This window comes from Macrobrachium nipponense, chromosome 7 (genome assembly GCF_015104395.2).
Source record: "Macrobrachium nipponense isolate FS-2020 chromosome 7, ASM1510439v2, whole genome shotgun sequence".
NCBI lineage: Eukaryota > Metazoa > Arthropoda > Malacostraca > Decapoda > Palaemonidae > Macrobrachium > Macrobrachium nipponense.
The window spans coordinates 103,570,450-103,589,642 of NC_061109.1; the positions used below are offsets into that span (position 1 = coordinate 103,570,450).

At 43.7% G+C, this 19,193-nt stretch overlaps 1 protein-coding gene across 1 annotated transcript in view; it reads left to right on the plus strand.

Annotated features, from left to right (window-relative positions):
- LOC135217178 (sterol regulatory element-binding protein cleavage-activating protein-like) overlaps positions 1-19,144 on the plus strand; it is a 184,931-nt gene extending 165,787 nt beyond the window's left edge. Inside the window, 2 exon segments of the mRNA XM_064252899.1 lie at positions 8,296-8,358; positions 17,437-19,144. Of these exon segments, the coding sequence (XP_064108969.1) occupies positions 8,296-8,358; positions 17,437-17,613 (240 nt within the window). The 3' untranslated portion in view covers positions 17,614-19,144.
- The last annotated feature ends 49 nt before the right edge of the window (positions 19,145-19,193 follow it).

Here is a 19,193-nt window from a genome sequence, read left to right on the forward strand (position 1 = left end):
ACCCGGAGCTGGCTAGGCTAAGTCCGGGGGTGTCTCTTCAACACCTGCTGGCAGAGAACCTCTGGTTCCCGCAGCAAGAGGCACTGGCGCTGGAATCAACTGCCATGGCAGCATTCCAAGCAGTCTCCTGGTTAGACCTGTGGTCCCTCACAGTGTCTAAGGTCGCGGCCTCCTCGGGGAGGTAGGGTGATTTCCTACCTGGCCCACCAGACAGCCAACCTGTGGGCCAACCTGGTCTTGAGATGTAGGGAAGCAGTCCTCTCTCATGTGACATGGTCAGCAGGGCGTGAGGTGGCGTTGGGTCTTCGGAATGGACCGGTGCTGGATTCCTCCTTTCTCTTCCCTAGAGAGATGGTGGACGCTGCGGTGGAACAACGGCTCACAGAGGATAGTGACCGTCTAGTCCACCAGGCAGTCTCGAAGGCTACTGGGCAGCCTCGAGCCACTTTGGCTAAGCCCAAGAGCTTAGCTAGCACTTCCTCTGCGGCTAAGACGACGGCCTCGTCGAAGCCCAGGGGAAAGACCCAGCCTTCAACTTCTTCGGTAAGGAGCGATCGTCAGCCCTCCTCCCAGTCCTCCTCCTCTTGAGGAGGATCCGGGAAGAAGTCGAAGAAGGGGAAACGCTAGGGACACCGTTCCCCCTCACCTGCTGCTGGAATTTGGGGGGGTGCCTGGCAAACCATTGGGCAACTAGGCAATGCCATGGAGCCGAGACCTGGATAGTGGATGTCCTTCGGGAGGGGTATCTAGTACCCTTCAAGTCGCGGCCACCCCTCACCTCCAACCCGGTCCATCTTCGTACGTACGTCCCCGGTTCTGCCAGGGACGTGGCGCTTCGGCAGGAAGTGGAGGCCATGCTGAGCAAACGAACTGTGGAGATCGTATGGGATCAGTCTCCGGGCTTCTCGGGGGGCTGGCGCCCGGTGATAGATCTCTCTCCCTTGAACCGATTCGTTCGCCAGACTCGGTTCACGATGAAAACGACACGTTCAGTGCTCGAGTCCATCAGGGAGAACGACTTCATGCTTTCTGTGGACCTGAAGGACGCGTATTTTCAGATACCCATCCATCAGTCCTCCAGGAAGTACCTCCGCTTCATCCTCGACGGGACGGTGTACCAATTCAGGGCACTTTGTTTCGGTCTCTCAACCGCCCCACAGGTGTTCACGCTGGTGTCGGCTTGGGCCCATTCGGTAGGAATACGTCTTCTGAGGTATCTCGACGATTGGTTGGTCCTGGCGAGCTCCCGCTCGCAGTTGCTGCAGGACAGGGATCGACTCCTCGAGCTCTGCCACGATCTTGGGATCGTGGTGAACTTAGAGAAGTCTGAGCCCAAGCAGAGGATTAAGTACCTGGGCATGCTTATCAACATGGTAGCAGGACGAGTCTTCCCTGCAGACTCGCGGATAAGCAGGTTCAGGGAGGCAGCTGGACGGTTCCTGTCCCTACAGAAGCAGCCAGCTCAGCAGTGGCAGGTCATGATTGGTCACCCGTCGTCTCTTGAGAAGTTAGTCCTTCACGGGCGTCTTCACCTGCGGTCTCTTCAGTGGAGGCTAAAGGAGTGTTGGTCACAGGCAAGAGACCCGCCATACTTCCCCGTGTCTCTCACGGAGGATGTGAGGCAGGACCTAGCCTGGTGGCTGGACGACGGGAAGCTCGTAAGAGGAGTGCCTCTTTGCAACCCCCCCACCCCCGGTAGTGGCGTACGTCAACAAATGGGGGCCTAGTGTCCCTCCCGTTGCACCAGGTGACGTTGCAGGTGCACGAGTGGGCCATGGCTCACTCGGTAGAGCTGTCAGCTTGCTACATTCCAAGCAAGAGGAACGTAGTGGCAGACAAGCTCAGCCGTCGGAATCAGGTGATAGGGACCGAATGGTCCCTTCACCCAGATGTGGCGGAAAGGCTCTTCAACCTGTGGGGGCATCCAGTCGTGGATCTGTTCGCCACCTGGCACAACAGAAAACTGGAGGTTTTTTACTCAGCTGTGCCAGACCCATGGGCAGCTGCAGAGGACGCTCTTCAACATCCGTGGGACAACCTCTTCGTCTATGCCTTTCCCCTGTTCTGTCTGATTCGCAAGGTGATCAGCAGGGTGCTGGTCACCGCGAATCTTCGGATGATTCTGCTGGCACCCAAATGGCCCTAGGCCGTTTGGCATCCGGACCTGCTGGCTCTGCTTGCCGAAGCACCACGAGAGATTCCCCCTTGGCACAACCTCCTGTGCCAGCCACACATGGAATGGTACCACCGATCGGATCTATCCCTGTCTCTTCACGGCTGGCTGTTATCCACCATCTCTTGCGAGCGAGAGGCTTTTCTTGCCGAGCAGCAACAGAGATGGCTGGGTACCTCAGGCAGTCCTCTGCAGCTGTGTACCAGGGGAAGTGGTCCGTTTGTGTCGTGGACGGGGTCTCTCCTCTCCGAGCCACTCTTCAGCAGGTAGCGGATTTCCTCGTCTTCCTTCGCCGAGAGAAGCTCCTCTCCGTCTCTGCAGTTAAAGGCTACAGAGCCGCCCTGGCCCTAGTCCTTAAACTGCAGGGAGTGGATATCTCCACCTCGATGGAGATCTTCCTCCTGATGAAGAGCTTCGAGAGGTCTTGCCCACCCAGGGAACTCAGGCCCCCGGGGTGGGATGTGACTCTTGTCCTTAGGAGTTTGACTCGAAGACCTTTCGAGCCTCTCTGAGAGTCGTCAGACAGGGATCTGACCCTCAAGATCGTCTTCTTGCTGGCCCTGGCATCGGCAAAGAGAGTAGGGGAACTTCATGGTCTTTACTTCGATATAAAGCACACGAGGGGATGGGGATCTGTGACGCTCGATTTTGTCCCGGACTTCGTAGCGAAGACTCAGAACCCTTTGGTCCCTGACGACTGGTTCGAGTCATTCATGATCCCCTCCCTGAAGGACTTCACTGACGATGAAGCGGATGAGATGCTGCTTTGTCCTGTGAGGGTGCTACGGCGCTATCTGAAGAGAACTCTGCACCTCAGGCCTGAGTGTCAACGCCTCTTCGTTAGCACTGGGGTTACCAAGAAGGAGGTGCCCAAGAACAACTTTCTTTCTGGCTTCGTGAGGTGATTAGGAAGGCGTACGCTGTGGATAGGAGTGACGACACCCGTACCCTTCGTCCGAGAGCCCACGAAGTCAGAGGTATTGGTCTAACCCTTGCGTTCCGCAAGAACTTCTCCGTGGCACAGGTGCTGAAGGCAGGAGTTTGGGCCAACCAGACCACCTTCACATCTTTTTATCTTCGGGATATCGCCCACAGGTCCTTGGACACATTCTCCTTGGGACCTGTGGTGGCTGCTCAACAAGTTGTGTAGCTTACCCAGCTCCCGAGCGGACAGAACAGCATCGCATCCTTGTGTGACTGCATGAATGGACGAGTGAAAGAGAGTATGACTGGCTTCTCTTCTCCTCTTTTCTCTCCTCTACCTGTGGGCAGAGAGCCGCGGTCGTCACTACGCTGGACAGGAGGCAGATGCAGGTAAGCTACGCGACTGAGCTCCATCCTATCCCTTTCAGTAGGGATAGGAGCGGTTATCCATCACTCCCCTAACAAAGGGAGGAGTGGATGCCAACAAGAGACAAACCCATGACCTTATATTTGGCTCTTGAAGTAGGAACTAGTTCTTGCTTGCTGTTCATAAGAGGCACGCTTGCCTCCCTCTTATGAATTTGGTCCAGAGGTCTGACCACTGATCCTGCGGTGCACACCCCGATCAGATGGACAGAGGCTAGGATCCCTCCCTCTGCTCTTACAACCAGGGAGGGAACCAAGGTCGGACGAACACCAGTCTGTTTTTAAGACTCAGATTCCACCCACCAATAAGTGAGTCTTCCTATTGTTAAAGGACCGAAGGTTTGAATTACATATCGGAACAAATAACAATTTGTCGAAAATTGTATTTTTCCTAACTATACAAACCTGAGGTCCTTTACACATAGTCCCACCTCATGCCACCCCTCACTCTGTTTTCATGGGCCTAAAGCAAAGTGAAGCTTCACCCCCCCAGTCGGCCAGGACACCCGACTACCAGACAAGCAGTTAACTATCGAACCTCCTTGTTCAAAGCTTACGACCGGTTCCAGCTGCCACTGATTACATTCCCTATTGTTAAAGGACCTCAGTTTTGTATAGTTAGGAAAAATAAAATTTTTGACAAATTGTTAGTTTTATGTAACATCTGATTTTTATACTAAAACTATTTTGTCATATAATAAATATGCCCTAAAATTTATAATATAATCAAAAGAAAACGAGTGTGATTTTTAGATTTTCATATTTTACCCAAAATTCACATATGTTTTCATGTAAAATTTGCAAATGAATTTGTTATTAATGATGAAGGGTATAATAAACTGCATGATGATGATGGGCATATTAGTCAACCAGGAAAAGTCGAACCTCGTACCCACTCAAAAAATTCTCTACCTGGGCATGGTCATCGATACGACAGAGGCAAGAGTTTTCCCGTCGGATCAGAGATTGGAGAAGTTGCGGGGTGTGGCGCACAACTTCCTATCAAAGTCGCATCAGTCAGCTCATCAGTGGCAGGTTCTTCTGGGAGTGTTATCTTCTCTGGAGAAGCTGGTCTTTTATGGGCGTCTTCATCTTCTGTCACTGCAATGGAGACTGGGAGAATTCTGGTCTCTGGTGGGGGACTCACCCCTGTTAAAGGTTCCTCTGTCTCAGGAAGTGAGACAAGACCTTCATTTGTGGTTGGATGACCGGAATCTTTCGAAGGGTGTCCCTCTGCGTTCTCTTCCTTCTGTTCTCAGACGCCTCCCTTGCAGGTTGGGGGGCTCATTTAGGTGGCCTCATAGCTTCAGGCGTTTGGAGTTTGGAGGACAAACAGCAACATATCAACGTCTTGGAGTTGAAGGCAGCTTTCCTGGGTCTGAAGGAGCTTCGGGAGAAGGTAGAAGGTCATTCTGTCGTTCTCATGTCGGACAACACCACAGTGGTAGCCCTTGTGAACAAGCAGGGAGGCCTGGTTTCTCGTCAACTTCACGCCTTGAACATCGAGGTTCACCTGTGGGCGGTCAGCAATTCGTTAGAGCTCTCAGCCAGGTACATCCCAGGCAAACGGAATGTGGTCGCAGACAAACTCAGTCGTTGGGATCAGATCCTAGGCACAGCGTGATCCCTTCATCAAGTGGTAGCAGACAAGCTCTTCCAGGTATGGGGGAGACCCATGCTGGATCTTTTTGAGACTTGCTTCAACAGGAAGCTGGAGATATTCTGTTCTGTGGTTCCAGATCCTTTAGCGTTAGCAGAGGACGCATTCCAACATCCCTGGGACAACCTGGAGGTGTATGCCTTCCCTCAGTTTTGTTTGATCCATCAAGTTCTGAACAGGCTAATGAGTTCACAGGGTCTCAGGATGACTTTGGTAGCCTCTCTGTGGCCTCAGGCAGAATGGTTTCCAGATCTGCTGTCGTCGTTGTTAGAGGTTCCGCGGGAAATTCCCCCTTGGCAACATCTGTGTCAGCCGCATGCGGCAAGGTTTCACCAGTCAGTAGAATTCCTGTCTCTTCATGGTTGGAGGCTATCAAGTATCTCCTCCGAGCAAGAGGCTTTCCTCAGAGAACAGCAGGGCATATGTCCAGCAGTCTCAGAAAGTCGACCTCCATAGTTTACCAAGGCAAATGGGCGATCTACTGTGATTGGTGTCATGAATGGGGTTTTTCTCCACTCGCAACCTCTATTCAGTGAATAGCAGACTTTTTAACCTTTCTCAGACAAGAGAAATGTTTGTCCATTTCTGCCATTAGAGGCTACAGGGCGGCCCTGAGTTTGGTGTTCGCCTTAGAGTTATTGACATCTCCTCTTCCTGGGAAATTTCCTTGCTAGTTAAGGGGTTTGAGCAGTCTAGTTCTCCTAGGGAGCTCAAGCCTCCAACATGGGATGTTTCCTTGGTTCTCAAGAGCTTCACTAAGAGTCCATGTGAGCCCTTGCATCGCTCATCTGACAGGAACTTGACGCTCAAGACAGTTTTCCTTCTGGTCTTGGCCTCTTCCAAGAGGGTAGGAGAGCTCCACGGTCTGAGCTATGAGGTGAAGCACACCAGGGGTTGGGGGTCGATGTCCTTCGAATTCGTCCCTTAATTCGTGGCCAAGACCCAAAATCCCTTTGTGCACGATGACAGGTTCACTTCGTTTTCCATTCCATCACTGAATGAGTTTGTGGGTGGTGATGCTCAAGAGCTTTTGTTGTTCCCTGTCCGGGCCCTGCGTTGCTATCTTGGCACCTTAGACCAGGCTGCCGCAGAATTTTTGTTAGCACAGGCCGTACAAAGAAAGAGGTGTCTAAGAATACTATTTCTTTTTGGATACGGGAAGCCATCAGACAGGCGTACGTGACTCTTGATGATTCCACCACCACGTCTGTGCAGGCTAGAGCGCATGACATTAGGGGTATTGGTCCCTCTCTGGCTTTCAAAAAGAACTTGGCTGTACATAGAGGGCTGAACGCTGATAATTGGTTATGCCAGTCCACCTTCACCTCTTTCTATCTTAAGGATGTTGCCCACAGATCTACGGACACGTTTTCCCTGGGTCCTGTGGTGGCTGCCCAACAGGTTGTGTAACTCATAGTTGCCTTTAACAGGGCACTTTTGTATCTTACCTAAGATGATTGGGTGGATGAGAGAATGAGTGAGTTGGCTAGTCTCCCTCTTTCTCTTGTACCTTTCCTTCTTCCTTCAGGCGGGTTAAGGAATAGATATGTCATTCGCTGGACTGGTCTGATACAGGTGAGTAAGGTAGTCATACTGATCTCTTGTACCTTTCCTTCTTCCTTCAGGTGGGTTAAGGAATAGACACGTCATTCGCTGGACTGGTCTGATACAAGTGAGTAAGGTAGTCATACTGATAGTGTGGTCGCTTAATATACAAATATCAAACCCTCTATTCGGTAGCATATGCTCTACTCCTTGGCTAGGAGGAGTTGGGAGTAGTACAAACCCTGATGTATTGGTTTGCTATTGGACAGTCAAAGTTTCTCCCACATATCATTGTATGTCACTCAGGGTCTGAGTGGTTAGATATCAATTTATCTAGCTTCTCAATGGGCTTCCTTCTCAACGGGCTTCAGTCCCTCTTCAAAAGTCATTTCTTCTGGAAGCTCGACTGGTGGGTAGGCCCCCAGCCAGTTTAGGATGTCTTGTACCTCCCTCCAAGTATGAGTCTATCCTATTGATAAGACTGGTTTGTTCGCGTATGAACAAGTGACAAATTTTCTAAGACAATTTGTGTTTTTCATAGCTACAAACCTGAGGTCTTAACATTATACTGCCTGCCTCTAGCCGCCCCTCTGTTTGTTAATACATCCTCAATTGGGAAAGACTGACACGGTGGCATAGGTGCGTGGTCCTTGACCACTCTTCACCTGATCTACTCGTGCGTTGCCAGATATCACAAGATTCCTTGCTTTCATCTGCTTTTTAACTGGATCCGGCTAGACACTAGAAATTATCCTATTGTTAAGACTTCAGGTTTGAAGGTTTGTAGCTATGAAAAATACAAATTGTCTTAGAAAATTTGTCATTCTCCTTTACATAATTCACCTCGTTCACAAATAGTACTAGGTCTAATATATTATCCTTACTTGTTGGCAGGTGATTTATTTGCTGAATGTTGTGTTCTAGTAGCATATCTAATAGCTTTTCAAATTGCCTCTTACCTTCTGCACTACTATTACTTTCTTTTTTATATGTATAAATACAACCACAATCTCCTATTTGTTCTTTCTACTACGAAAGGAAAGTTAAAGTCTCTGGATAAGAGTATAGTCAAGTCTTTATGATTTCTACATATATCATCCAATTTGTAAATTACTATGTCAAACTCTCTAGTATTATGGGGTCTGTATATTATGATGTTCACTAATTTTATTATGAAAATGCTATTTTTTACTTCATCACCAGCTATTAGGTGAGGTCTTTTGTAGTGAAGCTTTGAATTCATGTTACTCATTATTACAATAATTTTTACTCATAGAATATTACTGCAGTGTAGATGACTGGCCAGTCTTTAGCAGAAATTGGATACTAAGGGTAAATTGTGGTTTCTGTGTTATAAAAGTTCAAGTTATTTAAGGGCATATTGTGGTTTCTGTGTTATAAAAGTTCAAGTTATGTAAGATAATTTACCTCTGTTGTATATCCACATTAATTTTATGTGAAATGGGGTTTTAAAAATTGATATTGAGAAGTGGTGAGATTCTGTTTATTTTAAAAATTCTTGGTAGGTAGTTGAGTTTCTAACTCAAAACTCTTTCTTTATTTTCAGACACAGATGTATTGTTCAAGTATGGTGATGCTAACAAACAAACTTCTCATCACTAGTAGACAGGTATGTTCAAGAAGCATGGTTTGTGCTTTTGAGAGTTAACTTTTTGGAATTATTGAATTATCTTTTGATTTTGGGTAATGTACAGGTCTTATTGTTTTTTTTTCAATTTTAAATAATAGACACTTCATAGACAACTAACACCTTGCACTAGGTGGGGCCTTCAGAGGACAACCACTTTTGAGCCAACTCATAGCTCATCCTTAAGTACTGTATGTCCTCTGAACTATGTTAGGTAGGCCTATTTTTACCTCCTACACAGTTTTTCCCTCCTTACCCTGTTTGGATTGATCTTTGACTAATGATCCCTGCATGGCTTTGACTTAAGTTTGTGATTGCTGAAGAAACATGCAGGAGGGTTAGGTAGACAGCATGCTTCTTCACCAGTAGATTTTGAGAAGCTGATGTGGTTGACCATGGTGAAAATCTAATGCCTAGCAGTGGTTTTCCTGGGTCTGAATATGATATTGGACTGAGGACCCTCAAGGTGCCACTGGGCTTCAGTGAATGCATAGGATTTCAGGCATATTTATCTGCTGACCAGTTCCCTTCTGGACTCATAAATGCTTGGAAACTTATAGAACTATGAGGTCCGTATTTACCAGATATTGCAGATGAAACTGTGAGTATTGCTTTATTAAATTTCATTGTAAGGGTTCATTTCGGTGTAGAAATTAAGAAGGCACAAAAGAAATCCGGTACACTGTTCATATCATCATTAAATTTAAAAATACCTCTTGACTGTTGTTGTGGAGAGTGTGAATTTACAGATCCCCAGTTGGTGGCAAATAAGTTTGCTAATCATTTTGCTAATATTGCCAAGGAAAATTTTGGTTTACGAGACCCACAAACACACTGAAACATAAAAGAATGAAGAATACAATCCACCTTTTACTATGAGGGAATTTAAATGAGCTTTTGAATTGGCTCCTGGACTAGATGACATCAAACTCTATTATTACACATGCACCAGAAAATACCCAGTCCTCTATATTAAGCCTTATCAGTAGAATTTTTTTGAGAACATTGCTTCCCTAAGATATGAGAGATGTTAATCTTTTTCCCGTTCATGAAGCCTGGGAAAGACCCCTTCAAGCATGAGAATTATTGTCCCATTGCACTGACATCGTGTCTGTGTAAGGTAATGGAAACAATGGTGAGTAAACATTTGATGTGGTACTTGGTGCATGGTAAATATTTGTTCGCATCTCAGTGTGGTTTTTGAAGTATGCACACCACAGCTGATGTGTTGGTTCAAAAGGAATCTTCAGTATATGAAGCTTTTGCAAACCAGCAGCATTATGTCATACTTTTCCTTGACTTTAAGAAGGCTTATGACATAACGATGAGATACGGAATTCTGAGGGCTCTTTATGAATGTAACCTGAGAAGCAACTGGCTTGTTTTATCAAGGCTTTTATATAGAAAAATGTAGTCTTTTCATGTTTGAGTAACAATATCAGATATATTTAAGCAAGAAGCACCACAATGTAAATGTAATTTGTTCCTACACGATATACAAAGCCTCTGTCCTTTACATAAGGAATTACTTTCTGCCGCCTCTTCCCCTTCGACTTCCAAGGCCCCCCAGCCGAGGAAGAAGAAGTTGGCCTCGCCCACCCCCCCTTAGATGTCTCGCACAGAGACTTCTAAGGGTCTGTCTCGCTCCGGTGAGACAGGTGGGTCTTCCGCTGGTCCTCCCGTTCCTCCGGGAACGGGGCCCGTCTCTCCTTCCCCAGGGAAGAAGAACACGGGGACCGTAAGGGTATCGTCTGCCGCTGGTACCTCTGCTCCTGGCTCCAGAGGTTCCACCTTTGGACCGGGAACTGTCTCGGCCCGCGCTCGCTTGCGAGCGTCACCCGAGTGTATGGTCACCTACAGGTGACCTTGCAGCCAAGGTCCAGACTGCTGAGTACACTCACCGTGTCAGGACCCAGGCACGGAGCGGAAGGATGGTAATAGTCGCTCAGGTGACTCTTGCCAGACCGGTACCCAGGGTTGACGGTGACGTTCCCACCAAACCATTCACGTAGCGAGGCTGGGAAGAGGTCCCCCTTGGTCACTGGGTCCAGCCTCGCCTGGACCTGGTCACCAGGTCCAGCCCAGCTGGGCTGGAACTGGTACCATGGCGCGTTAAGAGCACTGTGCTCGTTCTCACCGCGTTAGTGGACACTACCAGTCACCCGACTGTCGCTCCCACCGGGACCGGACGGCTCAAACAACTGGTAGCAGCTCCCCTGATGCACGAGACTGACGCTACCGTCCTTGGTCCAGCGCTTCTCCGCAAGGAGACCGTTGGTCCAGACCTACAGCTCGATCACCACCGTGGGTTGGCGATCGCCTGCAGTCCTCCCAGCCTACTGGTTCTGCTAGTAGGCAGAGTAGGAGCGTCGGGTCTCCCTCACCTGTCCCTTCAACCTCCTCAGGCTACACCGGGAGGAACAATGCGAACAGGAGTGACAGTGATGAATGCACTTCTTATGGTCCAGCCACGAGCCTGGTTTGGTCTTGGGACCGAACAGATCTTACGCTCAAGTGGTTGGAGGAGATTGTGGGGCTGGCGAGGACAATGACGCTTTCCTAGACTCATGGAGGGACCATCACCGCTGTTCACGTGATGGTCCCGCTGGACTTCGCACGCACAGACCGGTGTGGGCTCCCCTTCGGTCCTCTTGAGAGGTTTCGTTCTCGACAAGGACTGGGACGCGTCGGAGGACGGTATCGGCTCTCTCCTGTCAGGTGTACGCTCAGCCCCACTCAGACGATGGTCACGGTGGCGGCAGACGTTTCACCTACAGTACGAGTTTCATAACCCTCCACGGGAAAACGTTTTCTCCAGAAGGTAACGTTTTCCTAGACTCGGAGCGGCCATCACCGCAGGTTGATGGCTGCCCGTAACTCGCTTCTCCGACTGCTAGTTCTGCTGGCAAGGCGAGCGAGAGCATCCAATCTTCCTCCCCCATTCCCTCTCTTCCTATGGCTGCGACGGGAATGGGAGGGATCCTGCAGAGTGTTTTCCGTAGGATTCCGTGTCGGGGACTGCATTCCTGGAGGGACCTTCTGGTCCTACCGGACGTAAGTCCCCGTTGTTGAGGAAGGATCTTGCCCCTTCCTCCTTGATTTCTACGGGAATCGGTGTGGACCAATACCTGATGATTGTCTGACGAAATTAAGGGGGTTATCGCTGAGCGCTTAAAATTCTTCGGAATTTCTAGCACTCTCCAAGTGTTTTTGTCTTCTATGATCTGCAAACACTTGGGCGAGCCCACGGTCCAGAGTGGGCAAGACTAGAATTCATGATAATTGTTACTATGATAATCGGGAATCTCACTGAATGCTCAAATTCCTTGGAATTTCTGGTGTCTCAGGAGTGTTTTGGTTTTCCTGTAATTTCCAAACAGACTGTCGAGACAGACATTCCCGGTAATTGTTATTATGAACTCGGGAGTCTCGCTAAGCCATTAATTCCTGGAATTTCTAGCATTCAAAGGAAGTACTGCTGCTAAAGGAAGAATATCTCGGGAGGGGCTCGGCCTGGTTGGACCTGACGGTCCGTCGCCTAAGTACGCAGCCACCCCCAGGATAGAGAAGAACAGGCAATAACAGTCAATCCTCCTCTCTTTTTTTTCCCCTTTACTTCTTAGTTATACCAGAATGAAACAAGGAAATAAGAGGAATTCGGTGGAGTTTTCTCCTCGGAATTTGAACCCAAGAGACTGTTTTTGGTTCAATTCCTGGATCTTACTGAACATACGTCAATCCGTTTAGGATGGATAGCACCGAGAGTTTGAATGCCTTTCCAGTGCTACTGTTTTGGGAACATCCAGTTCGGCTTGAACTAGTTGTCTTCGGTATCCTGTTATCATCGTAGAAGTCTTCCTTCGGGAAAACTTCACCTTTGCTCTCTTCATTAGAGAATGAAGGAGGTCTGCTTCCAGTCCTTATTCTTGTTCCTCGAATGAAAGAGAATTTAGGCTGGAGGTCAGTGTACAGGAACTTACAAATATACTACGTATATTTCTCTCGTGACATGCTTCTGTTATCAGTTGAATTGTCCGAGGTGTAGGCACATACTGTAGTTAACTCGACGGGTATGTGACCGAGACGAATAGTATCTTCTTAATTGAACTACAACTCGGGACTGCCTTGCAAGCCTCCCAAGAGTTACCAGTTTTGATTTTGAGATACTGGTGGTATTGTTTACAACAACATCACCACAGTGTTTGCATTCACCAAAATCCGTTTTGTCCTATTGATGTGTTCCTGTACCCATAAGGATAGACACCCACCATGGAGTGTCGGTGTCTTTATCCGCTGCGGAATATTACGAGACCGTAAGAGACTTTTTTTTTTTTTTTTTTTTTTTTTTTTTTCCCTTCGGGCTTGCCCACAGGTCCTTGGAACCTCATTTCCTTGGACCACTGGTGGATGCTTGCAGGTTGTGTTTGCTTACCCAGCTCCTTCAAGAGGACAAGTTGCATCTTGCCTATGGTGTGTTGCTCTAGAGGTAAGAAGGATGCGAGAGTGGCTGGCCTCTCCAATCTCCCTACCTTGTCCTTCCACTCCTCTTCCTTTGGGTTGAGGATAGGACTCAAACTTACACTGGCTGGTTGGATGATTGATGCGGTAAACTTATACATAAAGCATCCTTTTTATGTTTCTAATCAGAATCATAGAAGCAATCCCGCTCCTTCCTCTAGCAAGGGGAGGAAGGAGACTGGCAATAATGCAAACCCTTCCCAGAAATTTGCATTAATTTCTCCGACTAAATATTCTTCACAGCCCATTTTCGGATGAGTTATGATTCCTCACTCATTTTGAAAAGATCCAGAAGTCTGACTCTTGATTATGCAGCTCCTATATTCCTATCAAGTTGTCAGAGGCAGGGCACTCCTCCTCGCTCTTAAGACCAGGAGGAGTAGCCTAGGTGTGTAGAAGTCCAGTCAGTTCTAGAGGCTCACTCAGATCCCTCCCACCAATCAGTGAGTCTTCCTTATGTAAAGGACCGAGGGTTTGTATATCGTGTAGGAACAAATCACAATTTTTGGAAGTAAATTTTATTTTTCCTAACTTTACAAACCTGAGGTCCTTTACATACATGCTCACCTCATGCCACCCCTCAATCTGAACCTGGGCCGAAAGGGAAAGTGGAGTGTTTACATCCGGGCAGGCTAGCCTACATGCCTGCCACACGGTAGTTATTGCCTAACCACCTTGTTTAAGAATTTAACGGCAGTAATTCCAGCTACACCGAAAGTAATTCTTTATGTAAAGTACCTCAGGTTTGTATAGTTAGGAAAAATACAATTTACTTCCAAAAATTGTGATTTTTGGTTTATTAATATCCAAAATGGAACATAAAATTCATAATAATCATGATTTATTAACCCTTAAACACCGAGCCGGTATTTCCGAAAGTGTCTACCGTATGCCGGCGGGGTTCGGGAGTAAGCGCCGAAGCGGAAAAAAAGTTTTTTGTCAAAAAATCACAACATGCTTAGTTTTCAAGATTAAGAGTTCATTTTTGGCTCCATTTTTTCATTGTTTGAAGATTAGTATGCAACCATCAGAAATGAAAAAAATACCATAATCATATATAAATATTGGAACATATGACAGCAAAAAAAAAAAAATTCATATATAATTGTATACAAATTGCGCTGTGAGCAAAATGTTTAAAGCTTATGAGTTAATTTTTTTCTTCGTTGTATTGTACACTAAATTGCAATGATTTTGGCATATAATAAATTATAAAACGATCAAAGCAACACAGAGAAAATATTATCACAATATGATGCCTGAATTCGTATCGCGTGGATGTAAAAAAAAAATTGTTTTAAAAAATTCACCATAAATCAAAATATTGTGCTAGAGACTTCCTGTTTATTGTAAAATAAAGGTAATTGATTGAATATTACTAGACTGTAAGTGTTGTAGTTTACAATTGCAGTTTTTGACCATTTCGGTCCAGTTTAAGTTGACAGAAGGTTGAATTTTTTCTATTTATTGTGATTTATATGAAAATATTTCAAACTAATAAAAGCTACAACTATGAGTTATTTTTTGTTGTATTCTACATGAAATTGCGCTGATTTTCATATTAAAAACTTTATGTAACGGCTAATATAAAACGGTGCAAACATTACGACAATCTTACGAAAGAATTTCTGATTTTTTCGGCAGAGTTACCGCGCGGACGTAAGGAAAAAGTTTTTTTTTCAAAAATTCACCATAAATTGAAATATTGTGCTAGAGACTTCCAATTTGTTGCAAAATGAAGGTAAATGATTGAATATTACTAGAATGTAAGAGCTTTAGCTTACAATTGCGTTTTTAGACTATTTTGGTTGAGTCAAAGGTGACCGAAGGTTGAAATTTTGGCACATCGTTATTTATATGAAAATATTCAAAACTGATAAAAGCTACAACCATGGGTTGTTTTTCTTTGTATTCTACATAAAATTGCACACATTTTCATAAGTAAAATTCTATGTAACGGCTAATATAAAACTGTGCAAAAGTTACGACAAAGTGACGAAATAATTTCCGAGATGTATCGCAGATGCTTTTTAGTGCGAGAAGAAAGAAATGCGCGCATGCGCGCCTGGTTAACGCTTGTAAACAAAACAGCAGTTTGATCCGTGAACTCCCAGCATCCCTCAAGGCGCGTGATTCAAAATTTTTCGTCAAGGAGGCCTATAACTATTTTTGCGCGAATATTTAAAAAAAACTTTTTTGATTCGACGTATTTTACGTCCAATAAGCGTTTAAGGGTTAACATTGTCTTTGTAAAAATACAAAGAAAAGAACACCCGGTTAGCCCATAATTTAACACAGGTGAGTCATATACGAAAACGCCTTGCCTTCAGACTGCAACAAACTGGCAAGAGAGGAAGCACTCACCAACCCCTCTGGGGACCTGTCAGAAGCTATCTTGGCAATGACCATAGACCAGAAATCTAGCCAAGGAACTGTCTGCAACACGTTGGCTGCCGTAGATTCCAACACTGAGGCATCCTGTGGAGACAAGGATGGAGCCACTGACCTCACCTGCTCCAAAGTGAATCCCGGCTTCAGACGAATGACGTCCAGGTTAACCCTTAAACGGCAAGCCCGTATTTCCGAAAGTGTCTCCCATATGCCGGCGGCGTTCGGGAGTGAGCGCCGAAGCGGAAAAAAAGTTTTTTTTAAAAAAATCATAGCACGCTTAGTTTTCAAGTTTAAGTTCATTTTGGGCTCCTTTTTTTGTTATTGCCTGAAGATTAGTATGCAACCATCAGAAATGAAAAAAAATATCATTATCATATACAAATATTGGAATATATGACAGCGCGAAAAAGAAATTTCATATATAATTGTATATAAATCACGCTGTGAGCCAAATGGTTAAAGCTAATGAGTTAATTTTGTTGTTGTATTGTACACTAAAGTGTGATGATTTTGGTATATAACAAATTGTAAAACGACCAAAGCAACAGAGCAAAAATATTATCACAATATGATGCATGAATTCATAACTTGCGGGCGTAAAAAAAATTTGTTTTATACATTCAACTTACCTGTCAGATATATACATAGCTATAGACTCCGTCTTCCAGCTATGTATATATCTGCCAGGTAAGTATGTATAAAACTTTATTGTATCATGACAATATCATTTTTCAAAAATTCACTGTAAATTGAAATATTGTGCTAGAGACTTCCCGTTTGTTGCAAAATGACGGTAATTGATTGAATATTACTAGACTGTAAGTGTTTTAGCGTACAATTGCAGTTTTTGACCTTTTCTTCGGTTGAGTTAAAGTTGACCGAAGGTCGAATTTTTTCTATTTATCATGATTTATATGAAAATATTTCAAAACTGGTAAAAGCTACAACCACGAGTTATTTTTTGTTGTATTCTACATGAAATTGCACACATTTTAATATATAAAACTATGTAACGGCTAATATAAAACGGTGCCAACATTACGACAATCTGACGAAAGAATTTCAGATTTTTTCGCGGACGTAAGGAAAAAGTTTTTTTTTCAAAAATTGACCATGAATTGAAATATTGTGCTAGAGACTTCCAATTTAAATTATACATAGATTGCCTATATAAGAACTTATATATATGAAGAAAATTTTTATATAATATATTTTTAGATTTTTTATATTAAATTAATTTTAGATTTAATTCTACGTTTTATCTAAATTTATTTCGGTGTCAATAACCGAGATGTTGTGACACCAGTTTTTAACAGACATAATCAATCAATCCCAAGAATGTTGCTGAAGTTCACGGAAAGAAGAGGATGCTTTCTATGGAGAACGAAGATGGAGATAATCAAGAAGTGTTAATGTTTTATGCCATTTGTTAATGTGCTTTGTAAAGTTTAGTTTTAATGTTTTCTGCCATTTTTTAATGTGTTTCATAAAGTTATGAGTTCATGTTTTCTGCCATTTGTCCACTTCTTCTGTCATCACTTTCGGACATCGTCTCACTCGAAAGGTAATTCCACATTTTACTACATATGTACGTACAGTATTTCTTGTACCCTGTACCCTAATACACTTTATTTACAGGTACAGTCATGGTTATGTTAGGTATTGAATGGTCCAAATTGTTGTGTTTCATTGTTTTTATCATTTAGCTTTATTATAAAATTTACTGTGGTGTTTTTGTAGGTCTTGGAACAAATTAGGCAATTTACATGTAAAACGTAGTTCTAGATACGAAGGCCACTTCGGAATGGATTAATTTCGTAACCTGAGGCACTACTGTACTTGGGTCAGGAAGCTTCTTCATATCTTATTAGCTATTGTGTTAAAGTCCTAATTTAATTTTTAAAATATTTTAATCCATTTGAAGTTTCAGTTGCTCCTGTTAATAATTTTTATCGAAATATTTTAATCCATTTGACGTTTCAGTTGCTCCTGTTAATAATTTTTATCGTAGTTCTGCTTGTATTATATGTAACTATTCTTTACTTTGCTTGTTTTTATTATAAAATACATAATCATCATTGTGATCTGACATATTGTTACTGTACATACTATGTTTAATTTTAGGTATACTAACAATTTGGTTTATTGCAGGGATCATTAACTGTATGGGACATAACATCAGGTGTTCCTGTTCGAGTAGTACGACTTGGAGATCGAGATGACTCTGTATTTATCCGTCATATGATGCCTGTTGCAGACACGATAGTTTGTGATTATGGTAATCAGCTTCGTGTAGTAAAGCTACCTGTAGCAGAAAAAATTGATTGACTTTAAGTATTAAGGAAGAGTCTCCGGACTTGATGATATTACTCACACAAGAGCATCAAGCAGCTTGAAATGCTGCTTGCGTGCTTCATTCTCAGGTGTGTTATGGGAAGCAGATGAAGGCTTTATGCTATCTAGATTTCTGGCATTCCCATTTCATGCTAAGTCCAAAATTTATGGAGGTGCCTTATTGTCAGCTTCAGTGAACTGGCAGCAGGGTTTTAGTGTTCAGAGTATAAGGAGATTAAGATTAGTGTTCAGAATATAAGGAGATTAAGATATATTTTGAAATTAGGCAACTTGTTCATTACTTAATTGAATTACATATTGTCTTCATTACATTTCCTTAAGATTGTGGTTCATAAGTCCCGTGGAGTTTAAGGGAAGTAGAAGAGACAGCACCTGATACTAGATGTGTTTTGAAAACACATTTAAAGTACTGTAGTACATGGAAAATATCGTTTAGATATTTATAAGTTTGAAAAGAACCAACTTGTATTGATTAACATTAATCCTTATAAGTTTGAAAGGATCCAACTTATATTGATCAACATTAATCCTCCCAAGCCTGGTTAGTTAGAAAGCAACCATACATTCAGATTGGTAATTTTCATGCTCTCAGTACCTGTAGAAGGGTATTTATCTCTGAAGGAAAAGTAAGAGAGAAAGCTCTTTTTCTCAAGTTTTCAGAACAATTTACTTTGTAACCTTGCTGATGTATGGTTGGTTAAAGTTCATGATGTATCAGTACCACTGAAAAATTTTAAGTAATATGCATTGTGAAGGCAAGCTGTAAGCTATAACTCCTTCAATGAGCGAGTTTATATACATTTTGTGAAAAAGTAAGATAATAATTCTGTCATTTCCATTATACTCATATGGTTTCCATTGGGAAAACTAAAAAGAAAAAGAAATATAAAATGACGTCCAAACCTTACTTGTACATCTTGTTACCACCTGCATCCAGAACTGTGGCTTATAAGTAACGGGACTTTGGTGCCACCTTATATTTAAGGGTTAATTAAAAATCCTTCTAAATTAAGGCATGTTAACCAGGTAAATACAGGTATGTGGAGCAGTAGGTAGGTGTCTGCATCTCGAATGAATTTTTGATGAAGGCAGATTGCCTGAAGTTCTGCACTCCTGTGTTTGGTTGCAGTCTTTCTCAAAGGGATAAAAAAATAAAACAAAAAGTCCCAGTGAATATGAATCAGGTTTTTTAGAGGCTAATAAATTGAGTGAGTTAGCAAGTGTTTTTGAAAGCTGTAGCTTTACTGTTAATTTATTGTAGTAGTAGAATTTTTTATAGAAAAAGTTTTAGTTTACAAACCGACTTGTCCATAATGTGGATTGGTGCCAAATGATACAAGTCTTTAGTGTGTATGAATTAAGGACTTTGTTTTGTAAGATGCTCAAGTGATGTAGGAATGTATTATAGGAAAGTTAAGTGTAATTGTAAATTAATTTGTACATATTCATATTGCATTATGGCAGACAACCCACAATTCAATAATAAATCTCTTATTAAATTAGCCATCTGCTTGAGCTTCAATTCAAGTCCATAAAATTTACCTTTTCAGGAG